The following is a 25,796-nucleotide window of genomic DNA, read 5'->3' on the forward strand; positions in this document are numbered from 1 at the left end:
TTGTAGCAAATGTTCAGCTTGAGTAAAGCTGGAAAGTTGTGTCATGCAGATCTTTTTGGATAGTGGATGATATGTTTAATTCGCTGCTGCACTTTTCCATATCTCCTGCCTTCAAAATAGGAATAGAATGAAGTAATTATTCCATTTTTTAGCATGGTCTTTCACAAGCCAAATTTAAAAAGGAGGAGGAATTAAATACTTAAACCCATATATTTAGCTATATATTCACAGTTAACAATAGCCCTTTATATTCAAATCTCTTGACAAACATGATGGAAATTGGCAGGCAATTTAAACTTTGAGGAGCTATGCCATCTTAAAGAAAATGGCACCAGTTTATAGTGGCAAGACAAAAGCATGACTAAAAAAGTGCGTATGAAATATATCAAACTTTTTCAAATTTGGGTCAAGTTTCATTCCATTCTGGAATGATGAAATGTAGGGAGTTTTATACAGCTACAAGCAAAGCAAGTCTTTCTGAAGCAAATTTGATTTTTGCTCCTAAGAGATATCGAAATACTTCAGCATCTGCAATTTTGTTCTACTTACTAGTGCTCCACTGCTGAGGAGAATCATGAATACAATGAAAGTCTCAAACCAGTTGTGCTCAACTATGCTGTAGCAGGTTTTTCTAAGATTCCACCAAGTTTTTCCTTTGCCATCTTCTATACTTACTTGACAGCATGGAAATTTCTGTACACAACCTGCATTAGATTAAGAGAGGTTAGTATCCAAAAGCCAATTACTTCAGAGTCAATATTTACGATAGTATATATTATTAGCAGCTTTTACTAATTGTATATGATTTTTTTAAAGTAATCACTGGAATGCTGAATAGGCTATCGCATCACACAGGATGATGAATATCTGAATTAAGAAAACTAATCTGGAGAGAAACTAGACAATGGTATATTTAATTATGAAAGAAGTCAATAAAAAAAAATCAATATTTTGACTGTTGGCATGTAACTGTTCTATTTGTTGATGGAGTCACACAAAAATTTATTTCTTCCAAATTTCAAGGGGCCTTTCAAATAGCTGAAAAGCACTTTATCAATGGAAAAGTTAAGGAAGTTTCTTAGTTACAAGTTGCATGCTGTGGCCAGGTATATGAAGTTACTCAAAGCCTAGGGAAACCTTTTTTTTTTCATTTGATTTCCAGCATTCTGGGCTAAAAATATTTTCTTTTGATTTTTGAGGACATGAAGGTACACCATATTTGAAACCCTCAAGAACCTAAATGTGCCTAGTAACAATGTCATTTTAGTTACACATCTCTAAGTCAACAGTTGTTCTACAACCTTCGGTAAAACAGGCTTCTGGTTCAAGAGCTTCTTCACTTTCAATTTCTGCTTGCTCGCCCTCTCCAGGAGGAGCAATATCAACAGTGCTGCCTTCTGACGAGCTTGATGCATTTAGTTTCTGTAAGTAAAGTTCCACAGAACAATTTTTTCTCATTAGATACATATTCTGTAAAAAATGGTACTGAATCAAATCATGCCAGTCTAACTTTTAGAGTGACAAATTTATAAATATGCATCATTAAAAGTAAAACCGCAGTAATGACATGTAAATTTTATAATTCTATTTCCCAGTCTATCTTCTCATATGGAACAATTAAATATAATTTGGCTACTAACCTGATCCATGTATATGACTAGAGAGCTTGCATGCACCACACTCTCAAGTTATTTTGCTTTCTTTACTGTTATGCCGGATTACATTGAAAATGTGTCTTAGTTTTCCTAGCAAAATGCACTAACATTATATATTATATACATATACCTTGTCCACTACATATGGTACTTTCACAAAATTACATGTTATCTGGATTAAAAGTTGTAAATTTAATGACATTTAATGGCAAATTTCTGCACAATTTAATTTTTGCAGAAAGCACAAATTACCAGAGCTGAAACATCTTCTTTGCATTCCAGTCTCCTGTGCTTTTTGAGAGACCTCCTGATGTACTTTCCATCCCAAATTTTTCTATCATTCTACTTTTTTGTACAGTGGAATACTATAGTCCTTACTACAGTAAAAACACTTCTACATATGAAAACTGCAAGAGCTGGAGAGTGATAAAAAACAACTCAAATTAAGAAAATTTGTACCACTACATTAAAAATCTGACCAGGTCGTACAGTTTATCAGTCACACAAGACTGCCCATAATTTTGCCCTTTTAACAAAGCATGCTTTAAAAGGAATATACTGCTAAAGATGTAATAATCAGACATAGTGTTTGTAAATTGTTTGCAATTGACAGTACTGTTGTACTGTTGTAATTTTTTCATCCAAAATGCTTTCTCTTTGTGAAATAAGGCTTGTAATCAGAAAGCAATATTAAAGAAATCGTGGCAGTGAAAGTCTTCTGATCTATCACATGTAGCAGTTGTACATAGGAATTTCACAAGGGATGTAGAATGCACCCCTCACTTAAATACTTAAAATTGTGCAGGTACTGATGTAACAAAAGGGCATTCCAGCACTGAGTAGATTTGTGCTTTTAGCTAAGCAGAACTGATCATGTCCTTTGACCTTTGGAGGAAGGTCATGTTTAGAAAGTATGAAGACCTTTCTATACAATTTTGTTGAGAGAGTGCTTAACATCAACTACTTTTCACATTTAGTTTACAAGATAGTGACATTTTTAGAATATAAAAGTCCCCTACTCTTTAGATTTTGCAACAAATAATAAACAGCAACTTGTTTCTTGAAAGAGATACTTCCATGTATTCTCTTCTTCTTCAGAGACACTGCTGAAAATTAAAACTAGTTATTTAACTCTTCAGTTGAAACCAAATCTCTTCAGGAAAATGTATTGGCAGCTAAGGGCTTTTTCTGCCAGAAATGAAGTAAGTGGCACAAATATCTTAATACAGCTTTGTGAGGAATTATTTCCTCATATTTAACTTTTACATGATGTGAATGAAGTTTTAAACAAAAATAATGTTGAATGATGGACAATTTCAGGGATAATTTTCAAGAAGCTGCCTTTTGCACACACAATATGTAGTCAATATAGGGTCTCTCAGACCTCAGGTCCCCTGGTTGTTACTGCATTGTGACCAAAAATATCGTGTTTCACTTCTCATACCACACTTCCTCTATGAGTTCCAAAATTTATATATGTAAAATAGTTCCAGCCATGTTGCCTCTAAATGGTATAATTTTATTACTGGCCATGTAAATCTGTGAGTCTGTGTTAAAATACTGTGTATCTCATTGTGAGAATATTTTAAATTTCACTTTCTCTGTTACATTTACCACCAAAATGTCCAGTAATGTACACTATATTAAACATTTTTAGCATACCAACTTATTATCCACACATAAGGCTGTCTCTCTTTTAAAAATAATATTTGTGAATTAACTTTCTTATTGTATATCACAGAAATCAAGAAATAAGAAACCTTCCATATAAATGATAGGCAGTTTCTTCATTAAATAAAACTGAAATATTGTAAAAATAATTTTCTGTCGTGTTCAACTTAGGAAAAGTAAAATTAATTCATGGCCTGATCCATCATCATAAAATAAATTACTGACTTAATAATAGCAAGATAAAAGTTCATAGTAAGCATCCATTATAAATCCATGAGTGCAAATTAAAAGGCAATCAAATTTTTAACTGCATCTTCCCATGCAAACTCTGCTGCAGACAGTTCTGTCAGCAACATTGCTAAAACCAAGTGACAGAAGTGCAATTTATAACCGGTACAAACAAAAACTACTATAATTCTTTTCAGTAATTTTCACATAAAGCATTCTCTTCATTATTTTTCATATAATCTCAAACAACTGCATTATTAAGAGAAAAACCTCATTACTTAATAAAACTCCTCTTCTTTGCTTCAAGACCCTAAATTAGGAAAGAACCAATACATTTTAAATAAGGTGACGTTAATTATATTCTTTCTAGCAATAAAGCTAATAAAATTAATAGGAAGCTCAAAATACATGATGGATTAGCACAATCTTCTTATCAGCTCATAAATGTGATTATCAGCCTCTAGAACACACCATGCCCTGTAAATATTTATTTGCATCTTCAATGATATCACATTTTCCTTTATAAGGAAACAGTTGAAAGCAATTGCTTATGATGCAGCATTCTCAAGGCCTGAATCAGCAAAACAACATGCTTGACTAGAGCGGAAGCCTGAGCAATACTGTAGAAATCACACACAAAAATAAAAGAAACAATCAGACTACCTCAGTGGGATTATATTTTTCTGAAAACAGTATTATAAATATTATTGTGTAGGATATAAAAGAAAAAAAATGCTTCATCACCCACCCAAATACTTGGTTAATGTATGTATAATCAGCCTCCATAATGTTCTTTCAGAGCAGTGCATCTCTTATCAACAGCTTCGATCATTAAGACAAGCTTTGACCAACAGCGTGTTAATGTGCCCATTTACAAGAAAGTGCATTCACTTAAGACCCAGTCTTGCTCTCATTTGATTCTATTCTAAATTTCAATAAGAGCAAGAGCAGGCTACTGAAGTTTTAAGCTTTACAAACGGCTTCATGATTCAAGTGACAATAAAATAAAAGGATTCAGCCATTACAAATTGCCTTTAGTAATTCAGCCATGTGGTTTTATCCTTCCAGTCTTGAACGCTGCACTGTAATTGAGTGAAAAAATATAAAATAATGGAAATTGATGATTCCAAAGTGATTCTAAACTGACTTTAAATCTCAGATCTTATGACCTTTGACTTTTATATAATGTTAACAATGTAATTTTAAAATCTCTCTCCTTAGAGTTTTAGTTGGTGTTTGAAGCATATCTTGGTTTAAAATTTGTCCAGTAAAATATGAGAATTTTCAGAGTACCCACCAATATTAATTTTTTTGGCATCTCTGGGCAATTTAGACTACAATAGGTAGATCATGCCACACTATAATCAAGGGTATAAAATTAACGACTTGGTGATCCTTTTGAAGCCAGTGAAACTCTGCCTGTAGGAAACAACCGTCAATCCTACTACAGGACTGAAATCTCAATCCCCTCTAAATTTTGATGCCTCATTGTACTAGAAGCATTGAATCTCCTTAGTTTCACGTAACTTTGGCTCCTGTGTTATAACTGCTGTCACTATTCCTGAAGGCTCTGCCAATTACTCATCAAAGGCATGTTTGCCTATAATGAAAAAAATCCCTAGGATAAATAGATATACGTGCAATTGTATAAAAATGGTGCTGACTACTCCTTAGACTTATTTAATTTACACAAATAAGTCCCCCAACTCATTTATGGAATGTGATTGTGAAACACATTCCAAACACCACTATTTATAAAGGGGTTTAAGAAAAGAGAAGTTGTAAAATATTTAGCTTTTGATAGTTCTTTAGGGAGAGTTATTTGCTAGGTATAATTTTAGTAATTATGAAACTGTTTGCTTTGCTTCCAGTTTAGAAAACTCAAGATATGCACTGTCCAAATGAATATAGTGTGAGTTCGTAGCATCTTGAAGATCTGCATTACAGTGCATTGTAGATTTAAAAGTATAACTGTAATTTTTACATCAGTAGCTACTGCAATAATTCAAATGTTATTCATTAAGAAGTTGAACTCATGGCAGTAATTATTTCAAAATCACTTAACACATTTCATTGAATATTTACATTTATAAGGGCTGAATCAAAAAGGGTTGTTTTTATTTTTTAAAAACTATGCATGCTCCCTTTTTCTTTGGCTTCTTTAGCATAAAACATTCCAGTACTTTTATGATCCATACTTCAAAACCTGAAGAGCATGCAGTTATTGCTAAATACTGTATTTAAATAGTCAGAAAAACCATTAGCAGAGTTAAAAAATGTATGTTGGATTTGCCAATCCCACCTGACCATGCTGTGATGTGAGTCCCATGACTCAGCAGAGAGCAGCTGTGCATGTTTCTACTTTTGCAATGGATAGGGAAGGTACATAGCTGAATAGCATGCAGGCCAGTCAAAATCCATTAAAAAGTGATTATATATATATATACATATATATGTATAACTTGCTTAGGTAACCTGTGTGAAAGTGGTGACACGTTGCTCTACCTGGTTAAAAAGCACCAGAGCTGCATTCTTGATTGCTCCAGCTTGGTTTTACCCCTGTGAGAAGTAAGAATGGTAGGTAGTGAAGTTCAATACACAGGATCACTGGTTTTTCTCATCTTGGAATCTCTAATTCAAACATGGCTTTAACACAATTAAAACATAATTATTATTATTTTATTATTAGCTGGAAGAAGGGCAATACATACCACCTGAATTGTTGAACAAACTTTTCTATAGAACTTGTTAGTTTATTTTAGAGAAATTAGAAATGTAGAAGCTAGAACGACTAATCTGCACACAAAAATTGTGATTCATAAATAAAAGTGGAATGAATAAAATTAACAAAGACATGGTTAGCAGATCTGGAAACTATTCCTGTATTTATATAGTCCTTAATGCTGAATAATAAAAATTTTAAAGCTTGTGTTTATTTCATGTCCTAGTCTTTGTTTAACTGACTATGTGGTAACCTTTTTTATTTGAAAAATACATACAAGCAGGAAGCAAAATACTTAGACAATTTAGGCCTTCCCATTCCTCCTTCACCCTCTAATAATGGTAGAGCTCCTAGATCTTGATGAAAATAAACATCTTTTATTTCTCTTCAACTCAAATGTGATGAATTATCACATTGTGTAAAGTTTATCATTCAGATTTACTATGCTGTACACTTCTGAATCTGTAATCTTTATCTCAGTGTTTCAAAAGAGAATTGTATCAGTGCCTGGACAGAGGAGTGTCAGTGTATCCAGAGATATGGTTTAAATCATTAACCACAGCTAGTCTAAAATAATTTGTCACTTCTGAAGATACCGTCCCAGAACTAGTCAGTTTTAGGAAAAAAAAAAATACTGGACATTTTAAACACAATAAAAAAATCCAACAAATTGATGAAATCCTGCTGAGTTTGTTTTGGCTAAGAAATTTACTGAAGCCCTATGAAAATTCTTATCTTTTGGGAATGCAATAACTCTGTTCTTATCTTTTTCACTTCATCTAGACACAAAGGCACTGAATTTATTAATTGTTTTCAAAATTCAGTCGATTCAATGATGAAGGATATATTTAACTTTATCAAAATCATCTGTTGTGATCATCAAAACTCTATTGAGTAGCCTTATTTTTCCAATCTGAATTTGTATTTACTGTACATACACTGTAGATGGAAAGGTTTTTTGGAATTGTGGATGACTGAGGCCTGTAGGTATATGTATTTCTTTAGTTGTAAAATAAGTTTTCCATAACTGAGAAGTATATTTGAATCTATTTTTCCATATTGAAATGTAAAACTGTATTTCTAAAGCTGTCAATCAGGTCTAACGAACAGTTTTTAAGTGGTGTACAATATACAATAGTTAGGAGTCTTATGCTTGGTAAGATTAACATAGTTACTCATTTCACAATAAAAACAGCATCCATATGCTAATGTTAAAACCCACCAAATTATCGCCTTCAGCTATTTCTAATTTTTTTATCTTCAAAGGTAATGATCTTGAGTATCTTTTTTTTCAGAGCAGAAATCTGTTTCTTTTCTGATGATTATCTGTTTGGGTATTGCACTTCTCTTTTCTGATAATTAAAAATAATCCTCCTTCAAAGTATCACTGAAATGTTCACTTCTTGCAGGTACTTTCAGCCAATTATTACTTTAAAGCAGAGAGTACCTTTATAATCTAATAAATGTTATCGTTCATCCAGAAAGAGGTATCCTCAAATTTCTAGTGATATGTATTAGAAAGATCTTGTTTAGGTCTGGAATTTGCAATCAGATTCCAGAATAGGTTCTGGCAGATTTCGGAAGTTATTTAGAAAGTGTTTCCATGAAAGTATGAAAAAGGAAAAAAAAAGAAAAAAAAAAAAAGAAATTAGCTAGCCTTCCAAATGAAGCTCAGTGCCTAGAGTTATTTTCTACTATAGTGTGTATGATTAAAAAAAATAGGAAATAATACAATTTGTTCCTCACTTGCCCACAGTTACAATGTCTATAGTAATTACTTGCTCCTGGTATATTCCTCAGGAAAACACAGGCTATGCCTCATTTCTAGCATAACAGACTTCAAATAATCATTCTGCTCTTAACATCGGTCACAGTCAGTAAGACACCAGACAAAAAAATACTCTTATTCCAGTTCCTATGCAGATCTAGCTTTCTACAGCTCTGTGGTTAAATAAAATGTTATTATAGGGGATACCTCCTCAGGGTATTTTATGTGCTAAGTACTGCCACAGCTAAGGCAGGGAAAGTTCTGCCCCATCTCTTACCCCTCCTTTTGCAGACCAGGCCTTCTAGCAGGAATGTTTTCCCAGTGGGACCCCTTGAGAGGCAAAACAAAGCAAGTGATGGTGTACTGTTCTAGAGAGGTAACTTAAACACTGCACCAATGTACTCTTTATCTTCCTTGAAAGACAATCAGAATGCAGCAAAAGATTCAGCAGTACTCTTGACTTGGTAGGAGAAGATTGGGAAACTTCACAAATTCCTGTCACACGCCAGAACTTCTGTTCATATATTCCAAATCCAGTGGACTTTTTAACACACAATAAAATAACCCCACTTTATTATTTCCATAGAAATCATCCAGAAGGAATGAATAAGGAATTCAGAGCAGAAAGTGAAATTAATACAGAATTCACAATTTTCAGGATACTGTCTGATTACATACTGTTCTTGATACTAATATGCACACTTGCACTGTATGAATACATGTAAGGCAGTTTAACAATTGAGAGTTGTGTGTGAGCAGAATTTGATGGAAGTATTATTGCTTCAGTTTCCCAATGGTATTGACTACTACAGTCTATGAAAATACTGAAGCAGCATAAAAGTCCTAAACCTATCTTAACCTTATTGAAAATTTCTCCACAATTTCTTAATATAAATACCATCCATCATTTACTCCTGGATTTCCCACAGCCACCTGAAATTTTCACTGTCAAATTGTTTATTAATTGGTTTCTCTTCCTGAAGACACATAGATACCAGTCCATTAAAAAGGGGCAAAATCCCTTTTGATTTATTACTGTCCAGAAACTTCAGGATGGCCTTAGAAGATAAAGGTATGATGCCTGAACCAGGCAAAGCTGGAGATGAACAGAGCAATTGACTTGTGAAAGTCACCTTGAAATTGGCATTCAGAAGTTGTCAGCACATCAAGAAGGGCTTTTATTCCATTTTCTTGTGTTGTGCACACATCACATATTCACCTGGAAAGCAGAGGAGTTTCTGCCTTTGCATTGCATTTATTTTTTTCCTCAGCTGTTTTGATAGAATATACGGCAGTACATTGTAAACTCAGCCATTCAATCTACCTTACAGGAGAAATAAACCAATAATACCTATGGCACAACCACTGACCTGCCTTCTCTGAGGCAGAGAAAGTGGCAAAGACTGGGGATCACTAGCCAGGCGTGGAAAGGAACTTCCCAAGTTCCTTCAGTGCAGAGGCTAACATGTCATGTAACCACAAAATCAGTATCTGCACAGCCCCCCCAGCATCCTAATGCATACTACAAACCTTTTAAAAAGTAACATATTCAGGAAATTTTTAGGCTTGTAACTTGATGGAGTTAATAGGAAGGCACTCATTATTGTATTTATCGAAGTTAGCCACAATGACAGAAGAAAATACATAGTGTAATGTTATTTAAAAAAACATCAGAATATATGAAAGGACATAGAAAACTTTGCTAAGGATTCATTGAAAATGAAAACCAAACTTTATTAGATCAGCTTAAATGAAAAACACATTAACTCTCAGACCCAGAATCACTCTGAATGTTTTGGGGGTTTTTCAATACTAGTTGATCTCTCAATTTACACTGCTTTACGCTTCCTCTATCTCTTATATTCTAAATTTACCATGGATAAGCACTACTGCTGTACTATCTTATACATCTGCATTGAAACTGTTTGTCTCATAACTGAGCAACTCAGATGACAGAGTATCTTGCTCTTCATCTACAATTGTTACACAGAGCAGCATTTTTTGCAGCTGCAAATAAACACACGCTCTTGATGTTCTTTAGCAAAAACCTCATACCATGATTAACTGGCTCATGGCTATGCATTAATGTAACGCGGTGAAGTTTGATATTGCTGAGGAATACATCATTATTGCAAATATGTCAGATATACAGCTATGATAAAGTCATGAATGCAGGGCTTCTTTATAGGAGAGCTTTGTTCATGGTAAACAAACCCTTTTGGACTAATGAGTAATTACATAATATCACAGCTTCTAATCTAATTGAAAACAAATTTATCCATGGTTCCTGGTCCCTTAAACCTCAACATTCCTAAAGTTCTAATGGCACTGAATATAATTAGATTCTGCTAATGCATTTATTAGCTTGTCATTGATCACTACCTCAATATACAAAGTTTTCCTCGAATACCATAAGCACCTGTTCATGATCACTTCTGGTATTTGAGCCACTTAGATTTTGAAACATATGGCATTGGTTTTTTAGACCAACTTCTGTCACTTTGCACAATAATAACAGCATAAAGCCTTCAAGTAAGCTGTTTCTGCATGCATCTATATTACAAGGTCATTCTGCTCTCCAGGATAACTTGAGCTGCTGCTTTACCATGGCATTCATCGGCACCTAGATTACTTTATTTCAGGCAGCTATGGTCTCTGAACCAAAAGTCTGTACAAATATTACTCACAAAACTTTTAGATAATCTAGAATACATTACTGATTTGTGATGTCTTAGGGCTAATTTTTAAAAGTACCCTAAATTTTAAAAGAATTCTTTTTCTCCACTTATGTTTGCTTTGGGATGCAAAGCTCCTTAATTGTTCCTTAGCCTTCTACCCTTATTCCATACATTCTTATCACATGTAGGTACTACAGAAAGAATGCTTTATCAAGTGTTTACTAGTCCTAAAACCTCATAAAACTGTGAAAGAAATATTCATATTTAAAATCAAATATCTTCCAGATTTTAATAAACAAAATACTAAAAATGTAAACTCTAAGGATCCTCTACTATACTATACCATATTTTTTCTTGAATTTTCATAAAATTCTAAAACATAAAATATATTTACATGGGATATTACAGTTTTAAAAATTCTAAATATATAATTAAAACATGTAAATGTATGACTACAATTTAGTACTTTTAAGATACGAAAAATCCTACCTGTTTGCTTTCTTCCATATCAGATTCGCTGCTAAATTCTTCTGTGTTTAAATTTTCAAAATCTGATTCTCCAAGTGCAATGGGCACTGTCACAGTGAGGCCTGGGTTGTTTATGAATGACATGTAATCATTTTCATCAATTACATATTTTTCCACACTGCTGCCTGTGCCTACACCACTGGTGGTTCCATTCCCATCTTTGAGATAATTCAGATCTTTGCTTATTTCAACAGCAGTATGATTGGAAATGCAGCTGTCTTTCTTGTTGTTTAGCTCTTCAAGTGCTTTGATTTCCTCTAAAGATTTCTGCTTTCTAACGAAGGCTTTTCGGATGAACTCCTGTATCTTTTTTTTCACATAATCTATGCCTTTCTGAATCCTTGCCACAGCAATCTGGAGATTGTTCATTTCATTATCATCATCTGTAGCAGCAAGGTTGTCTGAACTAAATGAGCTCAGCAGCAAGGCCAGAAATAGGTTCAGTACCTAAAAGATGAGAGAATACAGCTATGTAGTAAACACAATCATATCAGAAGTGTTAAATTTGGCAGTGCTCGGTTACCAGTTGTACTTGATGATTTCAAAGGCCTTTTCCAATATAAATGATTCTATAAAAATCAGTAGAGCAGGTTGCAGATCATAAATAACTTTTTGGGGCTCTGCACATTTTTTGCTGGTAAAATGTCGAGATTGCAAGGTCAGGTAAATGACTAAGATACAAAAATTTTGAATTCTATTTTTTAAAAATTTAAATTATGTTAAAAATATCACTAAAGGAAGAGAATTTAGACAGGAAATTTTGACTGCAAATTTTAACAGGAGAAGAAACTTAAAAATAAGTAGAAGTGTAAATGGTGCATCCCTTTTATAACACTTATTTCTAGGAAGTTCTCATCAATTCAATATTTTCCAATTGAAATTTTACATTTTAGGTTGTCAGCTTGAATTTAAACTTTTCTATAAAGGTTTCTTGTACAATCTTGAGTTAGAAGATTTTTAACACCTTATTAAGCTGGATGACAAATCACTCTGCATTTCATTTTTGGTTTTTATACGTAAACAATCCAAAAAGTTCAGTACTAAAAATTAAACAGTGCCTCTCTAAATTAGCTGCAGCACTCCCATGATAGGATGTTGGAGTTGACATTTTGGTTTCCTTCTAAATGCTGGTACCCATAGTAAGAGTACTTCAGTGTATAGAAACATATGAAAAAGACGAAAAGAGAATCTTCCAATGTTCTCACCCAAAATTTAGCACATTCAGATTAATTTTTTAATTGTAAACAGAAGGATGACAAACATTTCCACTGCCTAGCTGTAAGTCCTGCACATCTGCATCAGAGTTAATGTTAAAAAAAATGTTCGTCACGTACCACTAGATTTCCAATCACCATGACTAGCATGAAAACAATAAGGCACATGGTTTGGCCTGCAACCTCCATGCAGTCCCACATGGTTTCTATCCATTCTCCACACAGCACTCGGAATACAATCAGGAAAGAGTGGAAAAAGTCGTGCATGTGCCAGCGAGGGAGCACACAGTCACTGGAGATCTTGCAGACGCATTCCTTGTAGCTCTTCCCAAAGAGCTGCATCCCAACCACAGCGAAAATGAACACGATGATGGCCAGCACCAGGGTCAGATTCCCCAGAGCCCCCACTGAGTTGCCAATAATCTTGATCAGCATATTTAGGGTTGGCCAGGATTTTGCCAATTTGAAAACTCGAAGCTGCAAAACAAAAACACAGATGAACCTTTAGTGTTAGCTACAAAATAGAAGCTAGGTCCAAATTGTTTTGCAGAGCATACCAATTTCTGTAGATTAATTCTTTCTTCAGTATTACCACAGTATTATTTTAATATAAAGCAGGGAACATGGAGTATTTGTCAAAAATGCATTGTTTATCATTTCATTTCAGTGATGCACGTAGTAAAAAAAAGTAATAATTTGTGTTTGTATGACATTTTATTTTACTATTTTTAAATGTCACTTGCAGGTCATTCTTGAAAAATTCTTAAAGACATTTTAGAAGTTTCTGCATTTTTCATCACTGTCACTACACCTTGCTGGCTTAGTTCCACATCCCCTCAGCACCACATTAGGCCTTCCATGCTTAGATAGAACCCATTTTTTTAAGCAAAAACCTAAACTGATGCAGTATTGCAATGTCCGTTCAAATAATAAACATTAACTTAAAAGTAATATTCATAACCCAAACTGTTCGGTTATGTGAAGTTGGGTACCATTGCAAGTAGTGCTAAATAAGTCAGTTCTTTCTGCTCTGTGTATTAGGAGATAAGGTTTTCAAGTAATGTGGTAACTATTGGTAATAAAGGCTTTTAAATAATTCATCTTGTACCTCTAGTAAACATATTTATAAATTAGTTTGTGCGCAATGCTACTTGCTATAAAAAATGCATTTCTAGTAGAAGCTCAGTAATATTTCAATTTAAATGTTATCTTAAAGTCTGCTTGGAATGATTCTGATATATATAATGGAGTGACTAAAAGTTTATTGTTGGTGCCCATTAAAATAAATGTGAAAAGAGGATCAGCTTAAGTTCTTTATAAGTACCACAAAGTAATGTTCACAGTATAAAGACTAAAAATGTTATGATTCTTTGTGCTGGTGACAATATGTATGTTTTCACAGATATTCAGCTTTTATTATTCTTAATGAAATCAGTGTAAAGATTTACAAAATTCTGAAAAGGTAGCAATTAGTGTTATGTTGGCAAAGGATATCAGTTGGATAGAAGATTGATAGGATAATTTGATACTAAAAGGTATCAAACACCTTAAATTTTTATTTATCAAATATGGCTTGCAAATTAGGCACATATGAAAAATAATGTGAGTCACTGAAGTATGTAATATATATTTACAAAATATGGTAATTATTGTGGGCACCAGCACTTTTATTTTTTGAGTGAGATAATTGCATGCAAATATTTAATTATCAAGGTATTTACCAATCTGAATGACCGAAGAACAGATAATCCTTCAACATTTGCAAGACCAAGCTCCATTAAACTAAGGCTAACAATAATACCATCAAAAATATTCCAGCCTTCTTGGAAATAATAATAAGGGTCCATGGCAATAATCTTTAGTACCATTTCTGCTGTAAATATCCCAGTGAATACCTAAAACAAAATGAAATGAATTGTTATGAAAAATTTATATACCTGTGGAATTTTTTTTTAATCCAATGAGTTCTCTTACTTGTTACTATAAAAAAAAAAAACTGATTGCTATCTCCAAATGGCATCTAAGTATTTCTAAACACTGAAAACAAGAAACTAAATCAGGATTTATAGTGGGACAGAGATTTAATAAACGTATAAAAAGCTATTGACCAGTTAGCAGTTCAGCTCCCTGGTATGTGATGGACTGACTGCCCAGCAGATGATGTGATGTGACCTGGTGTTTTAAGTCCTGGTTGATGAGGATGGTTCTAGTAAGAAGACTTGACAGCTGGTATTTTCCTAGCTTACAGTCTAAAAAGATGATAGTCTCAAATGTCAGACTGTCTAAGCACAGACTCTTTACAGTCTATCTTGTAGACAGGGAAAGTGGAGTTTCTTGTCCCATGCTTTTTGTAAGAATATAGAGGTTTCACACATAGTTACCATGCTGTATGATGGCTATTTCCTTTTAGGAAAATGAACTCCAGGGTGATAATGTTATTTGAAATATCTCCAAGCACCAAATGTGAAATTATCAATGCATCTTAGGGTTTTTAACTCCGAAATTTAACTCAACACTTCCTTGCACTGTGTAGTGATCAGTGGTTTGTGCAGCACAACAAAAAGTTTGGGAGTCCACATTTTTGTAAAAGTATTTTCACTGTAGTGTAATTGAAAAAAAATTCCAAGAGAAATTCTGACTTTGAATATTTTATCAATTTTGTACAGAATAAAAATATTTTCTGTGATGTTATATCAGTACTATGGTAAAAATAGCATAATGTATCTTAACATTCGAAAGAAAAAACCTAAGGTAGATGTCAAGAAATCTGGCATTCCAGTGAAGACTGCACTTCCACACATGTTCAATTATTCCATTATAGTAGTTAAAAACATATATCCATGAAAGATAAAGGCTCCAGTAAAAAAAAATCACTTTACCTGAGAAAATCATAAATACCATTACTAAACTGATTATAAAAAGACTTTCTGGAATAGATTTAAACAAATACAACATATTTATATATTTCTTTTTTAGAAAAGGGTATTTTTACATCAAGTAGTGCATGACAAACTACTTACCAGGTTCCCCACAGAAAGGACACTGCTAAACTGTTCTGTCATTGGGTAATGTTCCATGGCCATAAACAAGGTGTTTAAAACAATGCAAATAGTTATAGCAAGATCAACAAATGGATCCATCACAACTAAATTGACGACATGCTTTACTTTTAACCATGGACTCCAGCAATCCCAGATCAAGAAAGTATTTGCAAATCTGTACCAGCATGGTGGGCATTTCTGTCTGGATTCTTCAAGCTCTGAAAAAAAAAAATAGAAAAAATGAATATCACAAATGTATCTTCTGGAAGTGCTTGTTTAAAATATGGGAGAAGATTATATCAATCATATAAACTGCTCTCACTAATATGAAATTTCCCGTGTTAATCTACCTTAAAATAAGGCATCTAATTTATTTAATATCCTCTACCACCAATGAAGTCGATTCACTAAAGAGTAAATAATCAGAGACAAATGTCTAAAGGGAGAAATGTGTTTGTTTTTCCCAGGACAGTAGGGAGAATCTAGACATTTAGTTTAGGTTACTTAAGTTGCTTACAGCAGATATCTTAATTTCAGACATTAAAGGTCAACATGAATCCTTTATGAAGCTTATACCAATATATACTATATTTTCTGTTTGAGGCTCTGGCAATACCCTAGATACTATTATTTTATCTCTATTAGGCCACTCAGTAGTGTAATATTTTGGAAGGCGTTCTGAAACATGGTTAAGCATTCAGATTGTGTAAATGACCTTAGAAATGCTCAAAAGCCCTTTGTATCTGATGTTCAGAGACTCCATGTGCCAGTTTTACATTTACAAAGAAAATTATGTAAATAATTTCTCTGTACATATAGTTAGCAGAACTTCACTGAACTGCCTGTCAGATAAAATGCACTAAATACCTTCCATTGTATTTGTAAGTATGCTGGCTATGCTCATTGCTCTTTGTCTTGCAGCTGACTCTTCCAGCATTTCCATGGAAATTTGGTATGAACTCAGTCTTCTTTTCCTTATTTCTGTTTCTGTAGTGGTGCCCTGTAAATTAAATACTGAGGAATTAGACCATCCTTTTCAACAGCCAGTTAACAGTATTTACTGCATAAACATTGCAGTGATGATCAAATCAGCTTTGTGCAATGTACTATGCTTTTCACTGAATGTTTCTCTTCTTGTCAGGATTTCTTTTTTCTTTATTGAGGAACTCAGTGGAAATTTTGTACAGTGGTACAAATAATCAAATGCAGGACCCAATACCAACACAGTGTGGGACCAAAGGTGGTTCACATTTAAATGACTGGCTGAACAAAATTTTTGCTTGGTACCTCCTTGATAGTGATAATAGTAATTGTAATTGTAATTGTAATAATAATAATAATATTTTTTAAATTACTATAGGTGAAAAAGGCTTGCTTCTTTGAATGTTTGAAAGAACATCTTAGTTTACAGAAGTCTGAAACTGAGACTAAAATGTTACGTAATCTCAAAGATACATAGGAATTGTACATATTTTTCTCATGAAAGATATGAGAAAAAAGTCCTTGAGAAGAATTCAGAAAAGGGTATTTCTAATTACTATCATGAGAGCAGTAGCCACCTTTTGTTTCATTTTATAGGAATTTTCCTATACATATTTCCAAGCTATATCCTTATTTATATAATGAATATCTACTTTGTGGAAGTGAAACTATATACAAATTGTCAAATTCAATTAATCTTTTTTCCTATGTGTAGATCTCTTGCTGAAAGCAAGAAGAATATTATACTTTATGAAGGCTTAGACATAGGAGGTTGTGGATGTTTTTTCCTTTATGTTCTTTTATTTAAAAACTGTTGCAAATCATTTCTTTAAGAAATTAAAAGGAAGGCAGAGATGAGGAATAAGAGAAAATTCTGTGCCTGACCCAAAACTGTAATGAATACTGGCTTACTTACAATTACCTCTGGTATAAGCTGACCAGTAGGTGAAGTCAGAGTTGAAGGCCCTCCAACCAAGGAAACCACTCCATTGCAATCCACAGTGCTGTGCATCTTCCCATTCACTGGAAGGGCTGGTATCATTCTAGATGACACACTGCCCTGACTAATGTTACTGTTGCGCCGTTCTCCATGTCGATTTGGAACAAAGAGGGAATCTCTTCTGCTCTCATTGTCTTCAAGAGTGCTGTGTTCATCATCAGCGAAGTCATTTTCAGATCCTATATCCTTTGCATGACCTCTGAAACTGAAAATGCTGGTTTTGCTGTTGCGTCTTGGTGAGAACAGAGAACCACGAATGCTTAACAAAGACTGCAAAAGATTTAAAAGAAACCAAACAAAACAGCATTAGAACTAAAGTTGTAAGTTCTTGGCTTTTCAAAGAATAGTTACAGTGCTGGACAAAGGATTGTCACTTTTTTCTTCCATAGTGTAAGTGTCTCCACTAGGGGAATGTGTTCACCAGGGGACCTGAAGCAGAGCGGAAAAATTCTTTTAAGGTAATGTAGCAGGACTGAGGAGAAGTTGTGCAGAAGACATAAGCAAGGTTAAACAGTTCTGAGTGAAGAAGGTGCATTGAACTGGCATGGACTGTGCTGGAGACAGTTTTCAGTATCACTATCAAGTGTACTTGTCTTTTATTCCTTCAATTACAGTACAGAGCTAAAAGTCTTTTACTTCTCTTCTTCATCCCCTGGATTCCTAGGGATAACAACTAATAATGCTCACTGATCACTTTATTCTGTTTTATTTGTTAGATGCAGAAATGATCTTAAGTTTGCCATTGAAATTCTTCTAAACTGATGTAAGGAACTTGACTGACCTCTTCCTAATAGACTCAATAGTGAGGGAACAGTATCTAGAAGACAGAGAGGGCAGCCTGGAGAAGCTTTGGAGATACAGCAGCAGCACTCTTAGGCATAGCTCTCCAGGGGCCATAGCAGGTTGCACACACCTGCCAGAAGGTATCACTTTGCTATCAGGCAGCTCAAAGAAAGTATTCACCAGGGATACTGTTACCTAAAGATATTCTGTTACAAGTGAGAAAAATAAATCAGTGGTTGTTGGTAATTCATCTTTTAATTACAGTAGAAGATGGTTAATGAAGTGTTCTTCTCCCTTGCTACATATTTTATTAATAGCATTCATGAATAAATAAAAAGAATACTAATTGTGGAGAAAAGTAAACTGGCATTCAGCCTTCTTCAGTTCTGCATTTTTGCAAATTTTCACATCTTGGTTCATCAAAAACCTGGTTTGAGACTATTGTCACTTTTTCACTATTTCTGCAAGTGGAAAGTCCGCATATGTAATAGCAATGGGTGTGATCCCAGGATAATTAAAGTGAAAGTGAAAACTGCCCTATATTATATAAACCTATGTTAATACTTCAAAAATCAAACACTGCATATATATATATATATATATATATATATATATATCTCTGTATATGCATAGTCAGATGTATAAATTCATACATTATGTGTGTGCTGCACTGGTAGAACTGCCTGTTATAAGGTCTGGCAGGTGTTTACTGTTAAGAGATGTATTTTTTTTCTGCTCTTACAGCTACACTAAATTTTAATAGTTTGGGCTGAAATTTTCTGAAATTTTATGCTGGCTGTCAGCCTCAGGCTGAGTTACTTGAAAAATACCAGCCAAATGATTTTGCTCACCCATTTATGTAAACTTGGCTGGAGAAAAAGTGCCGTTTTGCTTATACTGAAGGATAATTTTATCAAGAAAAACCCCTAGCTTCTATGGAACATGAAACTGAATTCTGACAAAGCAGTAAACTAATTAATACTCCCTTTTTACATTTCCTTGTAAATATATCTGGGCAACATACAGTCCTTCAAAAAATGACATGCTCACCAGGGTTTCATCTGACTACCAGTGATAGCCTTGTTCTTTTAGAGAATGTTCCCATGGCTGCTATGTTTTATTTGCAGGCCAATCTTTCCAATATGTGTTGCCACATTTTGAGTACAGCTAATTGGATCAGCCCCCTCAGGGATTTAGGAGAAGTAATGCCTGTTCTGCAAGTCCCTGCTGCATTGAGACAAAAGATATAAGCCAAAATGGCTGCAATTCTAACACACATAGAGGCAGAAATATATGTGTCTACATGCTATCAGAAACTAAGGACTGAAAGGAAGATTTGACTTTTCTGGCAAACTGCATCATTCATCTGCATATGGAATATGGTATCAAAGGACAAAACCTCTTACAGGGCCCAGCTGAGCAGATTATCTCCCCTTACCACTCTGCCTTGCTGTTTCATGGTCTGGACCCTATCTCACCAGGAAGATTCTCCATGGCTAACGAAACAAATGAGCTCTTCCTTTACCATTTCTACTGTTTGCAATTCTTTTGCTCTTGTGGCACCTAAGTTTTAGTTGTATGCTGTCAACTTTTGCCCCAAAGATGGCACAGAATCATTTTGGCTGGGAAGACCTCCAAGATCATCAAGCCCAAACTTTTGACTGATCATCACCTTGTCAACTAAACCATGGCACTGAATGCTATGTCAAGTCATTTCTTGAACACTTCAAAGGACACTGACTCAACCACCTCCCTAGGCAGTCCATTCCGATTTTTTACAATCCTTTCCATGAAGGAATTCCTCCTTCATGAAGAAATTCCTCAAATTCCCCTGGCCATCTTGAGGCTGTTTCCTCTTATCCTGTCATTGGTTGCCTGGGAAAAGAGGTTGACCTCCACCCAGCCACAATCTTTCAGGGAGCTGTAGAGTGATAAGGTGCCCCCTGAGACTCTTCCAGGTTAAACAGCCTCAGTTTCCTCGCCTTCTCCTTAAATAACTCACCCTCTAATTTCACCAGCCCTTCTCTGGACCTGCTCCAGCAGCTCCATGACTGTCTTATACTGAGGCACCGAGGACTTGATGCAGGATTCAAGGTGCAGCCTCACCAGTGCCAAGTACAGAGGGCACATCCTTGGGTGACAGAAGTGACCCTTTGATTTATGGAAGTAGAGCTTAGAACTTTGTATTAAATGATTTCTAGAGGTCCTTCATAAACTACTTGTTTTCCTATGATGGAAATGATTCTCCATCATGATTTCTAATGAAAAAGAACAGTATGATTAAATTGCTACACATACAGGCCCAAAAGATTCCTGTGTAGTTTGTCCTTATTGTGCAGTACTAGTGCTAGTTTTCTCATTATCTTCACATTAAAGAAGCTAATTAAGGAAAATAATAGAAATTAATGGTAATGTGGGATTTCCTGTGCAGAGTATTTTGATGTTGCAGTCTGCTAAAAACCCACATATCTGTATAGTTTTGAAATGGATCCAGAACAGAAAATGTATAGTTCATTAATGCATGTATATGAATACTAATCTTTTTCCAGTCTACTAGACACATCCTCATAAATACATTTTCAGAAATGTGTTAATTAAGTTTTTAAGTATTCTTGGTATGTTGTTTTTATCCCTTTGCTAATAGAATGGGTCAAACCATCTCAAACTTACACAGTGAATGGTACTACCACTGATATTTCCTTTCCTTACTATTTACATCCAATACGTAAACTTGCTGTAATATCAGTGAAAATAAAAGTCGAGTGGACACACATGATTTAGTAAAATAGAGTGATGTACCTGGTGAGGAGAAGTGAGCCTTTTTTCATATGTCAGTTGACTTCCTTCAGTGGAGAAGCGGAAACTTTTCCTTCTGATACTGTCTTCTGACTCAGACTTGGGGAAGTTATCAATATCTCCTTTGTCCTCTGCTTCAGACATTTCTTTCTGTCTTCTTTTCTTCCTTCTGTTTCTTCTTTCTTTAGCACTCTTGGAGCTCAGCTTTGATGCTTCTGAAGAGCTTTCGAGGAGTTCTCCTAGTCCCCCTACACCACTGAAATCTCTTGATGCAACTGATGCTGCTGCTACTGCTGCTGTTGTCTGTCAGGTTACAAAGCAAGGTATTCTTAGTAGGCCAAAAAAGAATAATTTTATAGTCCTTTATCAACTGTTTTTTATTATCACTCTGATAATAATGCTCCTCATACACTCTTGAGTGTGTAAATATACCCAAATAAATTGTACTGAAGATAAACTATTGAGTTGTACAGCTTCTCACTCTTTTGCAGCATGAGTTGTTTGAAGCACCAACTTCAGCAAAACAATAGCTACACTATTTGTTAAAGAATTGCTGCACAAGACACTTGTCTGAAATAAAAGGAGTCAGAAAAGTGTTAACATAGTGCTTTTTCAGACCTGTTATTCCATTTTCTCTTGAGAAAAGCCCCACATCGTGGTCTAATTCAGCTGATCCCTTCTGAGCTCTTACAGAGAAAACTAATGCCTAACATTCATCCTGTGAGTTAATATATAAAATCCAGCTAGCACCCTGAAAGCAGTTGAATCCAGCCTTTCCTCACTGTCTTCACAGCAAGAACACTCTCTTTACTTTCCTTCTGCCTTTGCTGGTACCAGGCACAACCACTAGACACATCTTCAAGTCCTTCCTCCCTCTTCATGTTTCCCCTCCACATGTCCCACTGTATCTGCACTCTAGGTCTTTCCTACAGATATGCAAAGATATATTTATTTCCTGTTGGTGCTACAGCCTGAGAGAAGAAAGTAAGTTTAGATTTCTTCTGTATGGAAAGGGGTGAGATGACTTACTGGAGCAGAGTCATCCCAAAATTCAAGACCAGTATCCTTAACTACAGTGGTCAGCTTACTTGTTTTGGTTCATTAGAGAAAGGTTCTTTTAGTCATGAAAAAAAAAAAAAAAAAAGAGAATTGAGAGTATGTCCAGTATGTCCAGAGTTGTTCCTCAAAAGAACTGTGGGAGATTGCTATGAAATTCTGTAGTGGAAATATCTTTAGGGAGATGATAGGCTGGTTGTAGCTTACAAAAAAGGGTGGTGTGATAAATGGCAAGAGACTAGGGTTATGTAACAAAGATGACTAGTAATTATCCAGCAAAACATATTATATTCAATGCCAAGTATTTCAGGAATGATGACATATCTCTTTACAGCAGGAAAGGATAGTTTGAAAGCTCATAGTATGAATTAATGTCTTTCTTTGCCACAATATACAACCCATGCTATACAAGTTGACTTGATACAGACTTTTTCTGCTAAATGGAGTATTAAAAGGATTCTGAAGTGTTTATAAAATAAAAGAGCAATACTCAAAATTTTGTCATACGGGTTCTGGAATATCATCCTTCAAAGACTCCAACAGAAACAAAGGCAGCAGATACTGAGTCATCACCCATCTACTTCATAATAGTAGAAGTAAAGGTCAAACAAGTGGAGCAATCCAAAGGCCACTGTGATGACTTAAGTTTGTGGATTAATAGGTTCAGTGTCAAGGGGGTGAAGAGATGGGTCCCAAACTAATTTCTGCCTTAGCAACTAATTCAACACTTCAGTGATCCACCTTGTACTGCCTACTTTCTGCTAATGTTTTCACAAACAAAAGAGATCCTGACTGTAATAATGCTTTACTTATAATGAATGTAGTGGTCACTCATTTTAAAAAAAATATGACTTTCAGGGTCTTTATTCAACGTTACTTACAGTCTCTGTTTCTTATTCTATTCTTTCTAAGTCTGGATCACCTTCATTTCCCCCCACTCTCAGATAAACAAACATCTAGATGAGCCTGCTGATATCGTTTAGTATAATGTGATTTAGTGCCTTTAAGGCATTAAAAAACCAGATTTAAGAAAAACCCAGCAACAGACACTTTGCTGACATTCAACCTTTCTAAATTTGTTTTTTTTTTTTTTGCAGGATTCTACTCTTTCTTTAGTAATTTGGAAGTGATAAAATTTAATGACTAAAATAAAGATATGCTAATGAGATTTCACAAGTCATACATAAAGGTTTCTTTTCGAGCAAAAGACAGTTTGTCTTTTTGGTAGCACTTTATGGAGTTATTCTAACTCAGTGAAAATACCTGTAAAGTACTACCAAAAATAGAGTTTCATAGGAGTTTCAAATTTGCTAGCATTTTATAAACACTGTCCTGTTGAAAATGACTAAATGCCATTTGAAAAGCAGTGGAAAATCAGTCCAGAAATTAGACAGACGGCTGACTCACAGACCTGAACTCCTGTATATATTTTACTTTCAGATAAGAAAAGCTTTCACAAAAGTATCTATTAAAAGGCGTTTTCTCATAAAACTCTAAATAATTGTCTTCTCTTTTGAAAGGAAACAAAGATTACTTTAAAAGAATTCTGAAGGAATATCTTTGTTATGAATATTGTTCATCTGGTTTCGAATATTGCTTGTCTGTTCTAAGAATACATAAACTTCTGATTTACTACAGTGTCAGTTAAGAGATATTTTAAATTTGCTAGATGGAAACCTAGAAGAACACTGATTACAATCCTTCTCTCTATCTGATGGATATTTGGGAAGAATTATTAAATACATCAAGCTTAGCAATTTTAGCTCAGATGTAAATGAGAAGTAACATCACTAGACTTTTTTCATGCTATTTATAAGACCTGTAACTTCATTATTTATGACTACTTAAATCACATTTCTAGATGCCCTCTTAGGAAAAACATTTTACTTTTACAGTCTTTTGGTGAATGAAGTAACATACTTATCTGTACCATTAGCTTGCTTTTTTAACTATTTGCTTAGTTCCTAGTTTTCATTGGCTATTTCCACTTTCATAACTTGCATAGTAAACAAGACCTTTTATTTTCTGAAATTCATTGCACAATTTGTTTGTGTTCTTAGTCATAAAAGATATTTTTTCCTTGCCTTAAGAACAAGGTTGTTCAGAAAGTACAATTTCCATTATTACCTGAGCTTCTTCTTGTTGCTTCTTCAGTTGTTCCAGCATCTGCTGAAATTCTGCCTCTTTCTGCTCTGCTTCTTCCATTGTTGCTTGATTCTGTTCTTCGTAGGCCATGGCGACCACAGCCAGGATCAGGTTTATCAGATAGAAAGAGCCCAGAAAAATCACCAGAACAAAAAATATCATGTATGTCTTCCCAGCAGCACGCAGTGTCTAGGAAGAAAAACCATATTTATATTTTATCCCACAACTTATCTTTTTCAGCATGCACAAGTAAGCAAAAATGAAAAAAAAAAAGCCTATTTATGTACTTTTGGACATCACAAACAGTTTGCTATTTATGTAATAATAATTTCTTACCAGCTGATAGAGGTTTTCCCAGAAGTCCTGAGTCATTAGCCGAAACAGGGACAAAAAAGCCCAGCTGAAGGTGTCAAAACTTGTGTAGCCATAATTGGGGTTTCTGCCAGCTTTCACACATATATATCCTTCTGGGCATTGCCTATGTGAAAATCAAACACGAGGATTTAGTCAAAACTTTTATTCCATTCTAAAAAATATGTATTATCTTTTGGAAGAATATGCATTATTTTTCAACAGAAAATCCATAAATTACAATTAAATTAATTCAGGAAAAAAAAATTCCCAAGAATTTAACTAATAACATAGTAAATGAAAGATATCCTTTTCATCCACTCACTGGTTGAAATTACCTAAAGATTAAAATTCTCCTCAATTACATTGTGCAAATAGAATCTTTATTCCAAATGAATTATTTCCTGGCAGAAATAATTGCTAAAAAGTTTTTAAGGTTACAGACAGATTAAAAAATATTATTAGCTAAATCCAATTGTAGTATTAGGGATTTCCCTCATAATGCTTATATATTTATTTTTAGTAAACCTCTTCACTGCTGCCAGTCAGGCATCCAAGTTCAGCTAACAATTCTAGGCTTATAATTTGGCACATGTAAATGGCAGAATTTGCCAGAAGTGAAAGAGTTAGGCTTGAAAAATAGATTCAATCTTGAACTATGAAGTCACTGCTGTGCTTTCTTAAAATTTTCCATGTTCTCGTTCTCACTTTTAACTTTTGTTTCCTCCTACTTTCTTCAATCAGTAAATCATCAAAGGAGACTTTAAGAAAATTCAGATCTTATCAATAAAACCAACTTCATTTTCCAATCAAGCAGGAAAAAGGCTGTTAATTGCTATTTGGTTTAGCCAGAGTGTAAAACATTTTGACTTCAGTAAGAAATTCTCACTTAGCTGCAAAACTCGGTAAGTTCTGTAACCCTGCTAAATATGGAGTTGAAACTAGATCTCACATTACTTCTTTTTCTACAGAGCACCATAAAATGTTTGAAAGGGTCTTACCCTGCATCAGAGCTATTACCACAAAGTAGGGCATCTCTTTGTCCTTCCAAAATGTAAAAATGAGCTGTGTAGAAAGCATTAGAAATATATATGAATAGATCAAATAAACCTGAAAGCAATACAAAGTAAAATAAAAATGAATTGTGTTAAATCATAGTGGCTAGCTACTGGTCTCTTT

The 25,796-nt window shown here is 34.4% G+C and overlaps 1 protein-coding gene across 5 annotated transcripts in view; it reads right to left on the minus strand.

The window, feature by feature from the left end:
• Positions 1 to 25,796, minus strand: part of LOC119703182 (sodium channel protein type 2 subunit alpha-like) — a 67,779-nt gene that overhangs the window by 17,604 nt on the left and 24,379 nt on the right. For 3 of the 5 annotated variants that reach the window (XM_038142621.1, XM_038142620.1, XM_038142619.1), the window contains exons 10-21: positions 25,619 to 25,682; positions 24,603 to 24,744; positions 24,249 to 24,455; positions 21,069 to 21,368; positions 17,403 to 17,756; positions 16,373 to 16,505; positions 15,485 to 15,723; positions 14,186 to 14,359; positions 12,585 to 12,941; positions 11,212 to 11,697; positions 1,302 to 1,422; positions 550 to 704 (exon numbers count right to left, since the gene is read on the minus strand). In XM_038142621.1, coding sequence (XP_037998549.1) covers positions 550 to 704; positions 1,302 to 1,422; positions 11,212 to 11,697; positions 12,585 to 12,941; positions 14,186 to 14,359; positions 15,485 to 15,723; positions 16,373 to 16,505; positions 17,403 to 17,756; positions 21,069 to 21,368; positions 24,249 to 24,455; positions 24,603 to 24,744; positions 25,619 to 25,682 — 2,732 coding nt within the window. The remainder of the gene's footprint in view (positions 1 to 549; positions 705 to 1,301; positions 1,423 to 11,211; positions 11,698 to 12,584; positions 12,942 to 14,185; positions 14,360 to 15,484; positions 15,724 to 16,372; positions 16,506 to 17,402; positions 17,757 to 21,068; positions 21,369 to 24,248; positions 24,456 to 24,602; positions 24,745 to 25,618; positions 25,683 to 25,796) is intronic. The other 2 variants (XM_038142622.1, XM_038142623.1) reach the window with 1 other exon arrangement.

This window comes from Motacilla alba, chromosome 7, assembly GCF_015832195.1.
Source record: "Motacilla alba alba isolate MOTALB_02 chromosome 7, Motacilla_alba_V1.0_pri, whole genome shotgun sequence".
In the NCBI taxonomy this organism is placed as follows: Eukaryota; Metazoa; Chordata; class Aves; order Passeriformes; family Motacillidae; genus Motacilla; species Motacilla alba.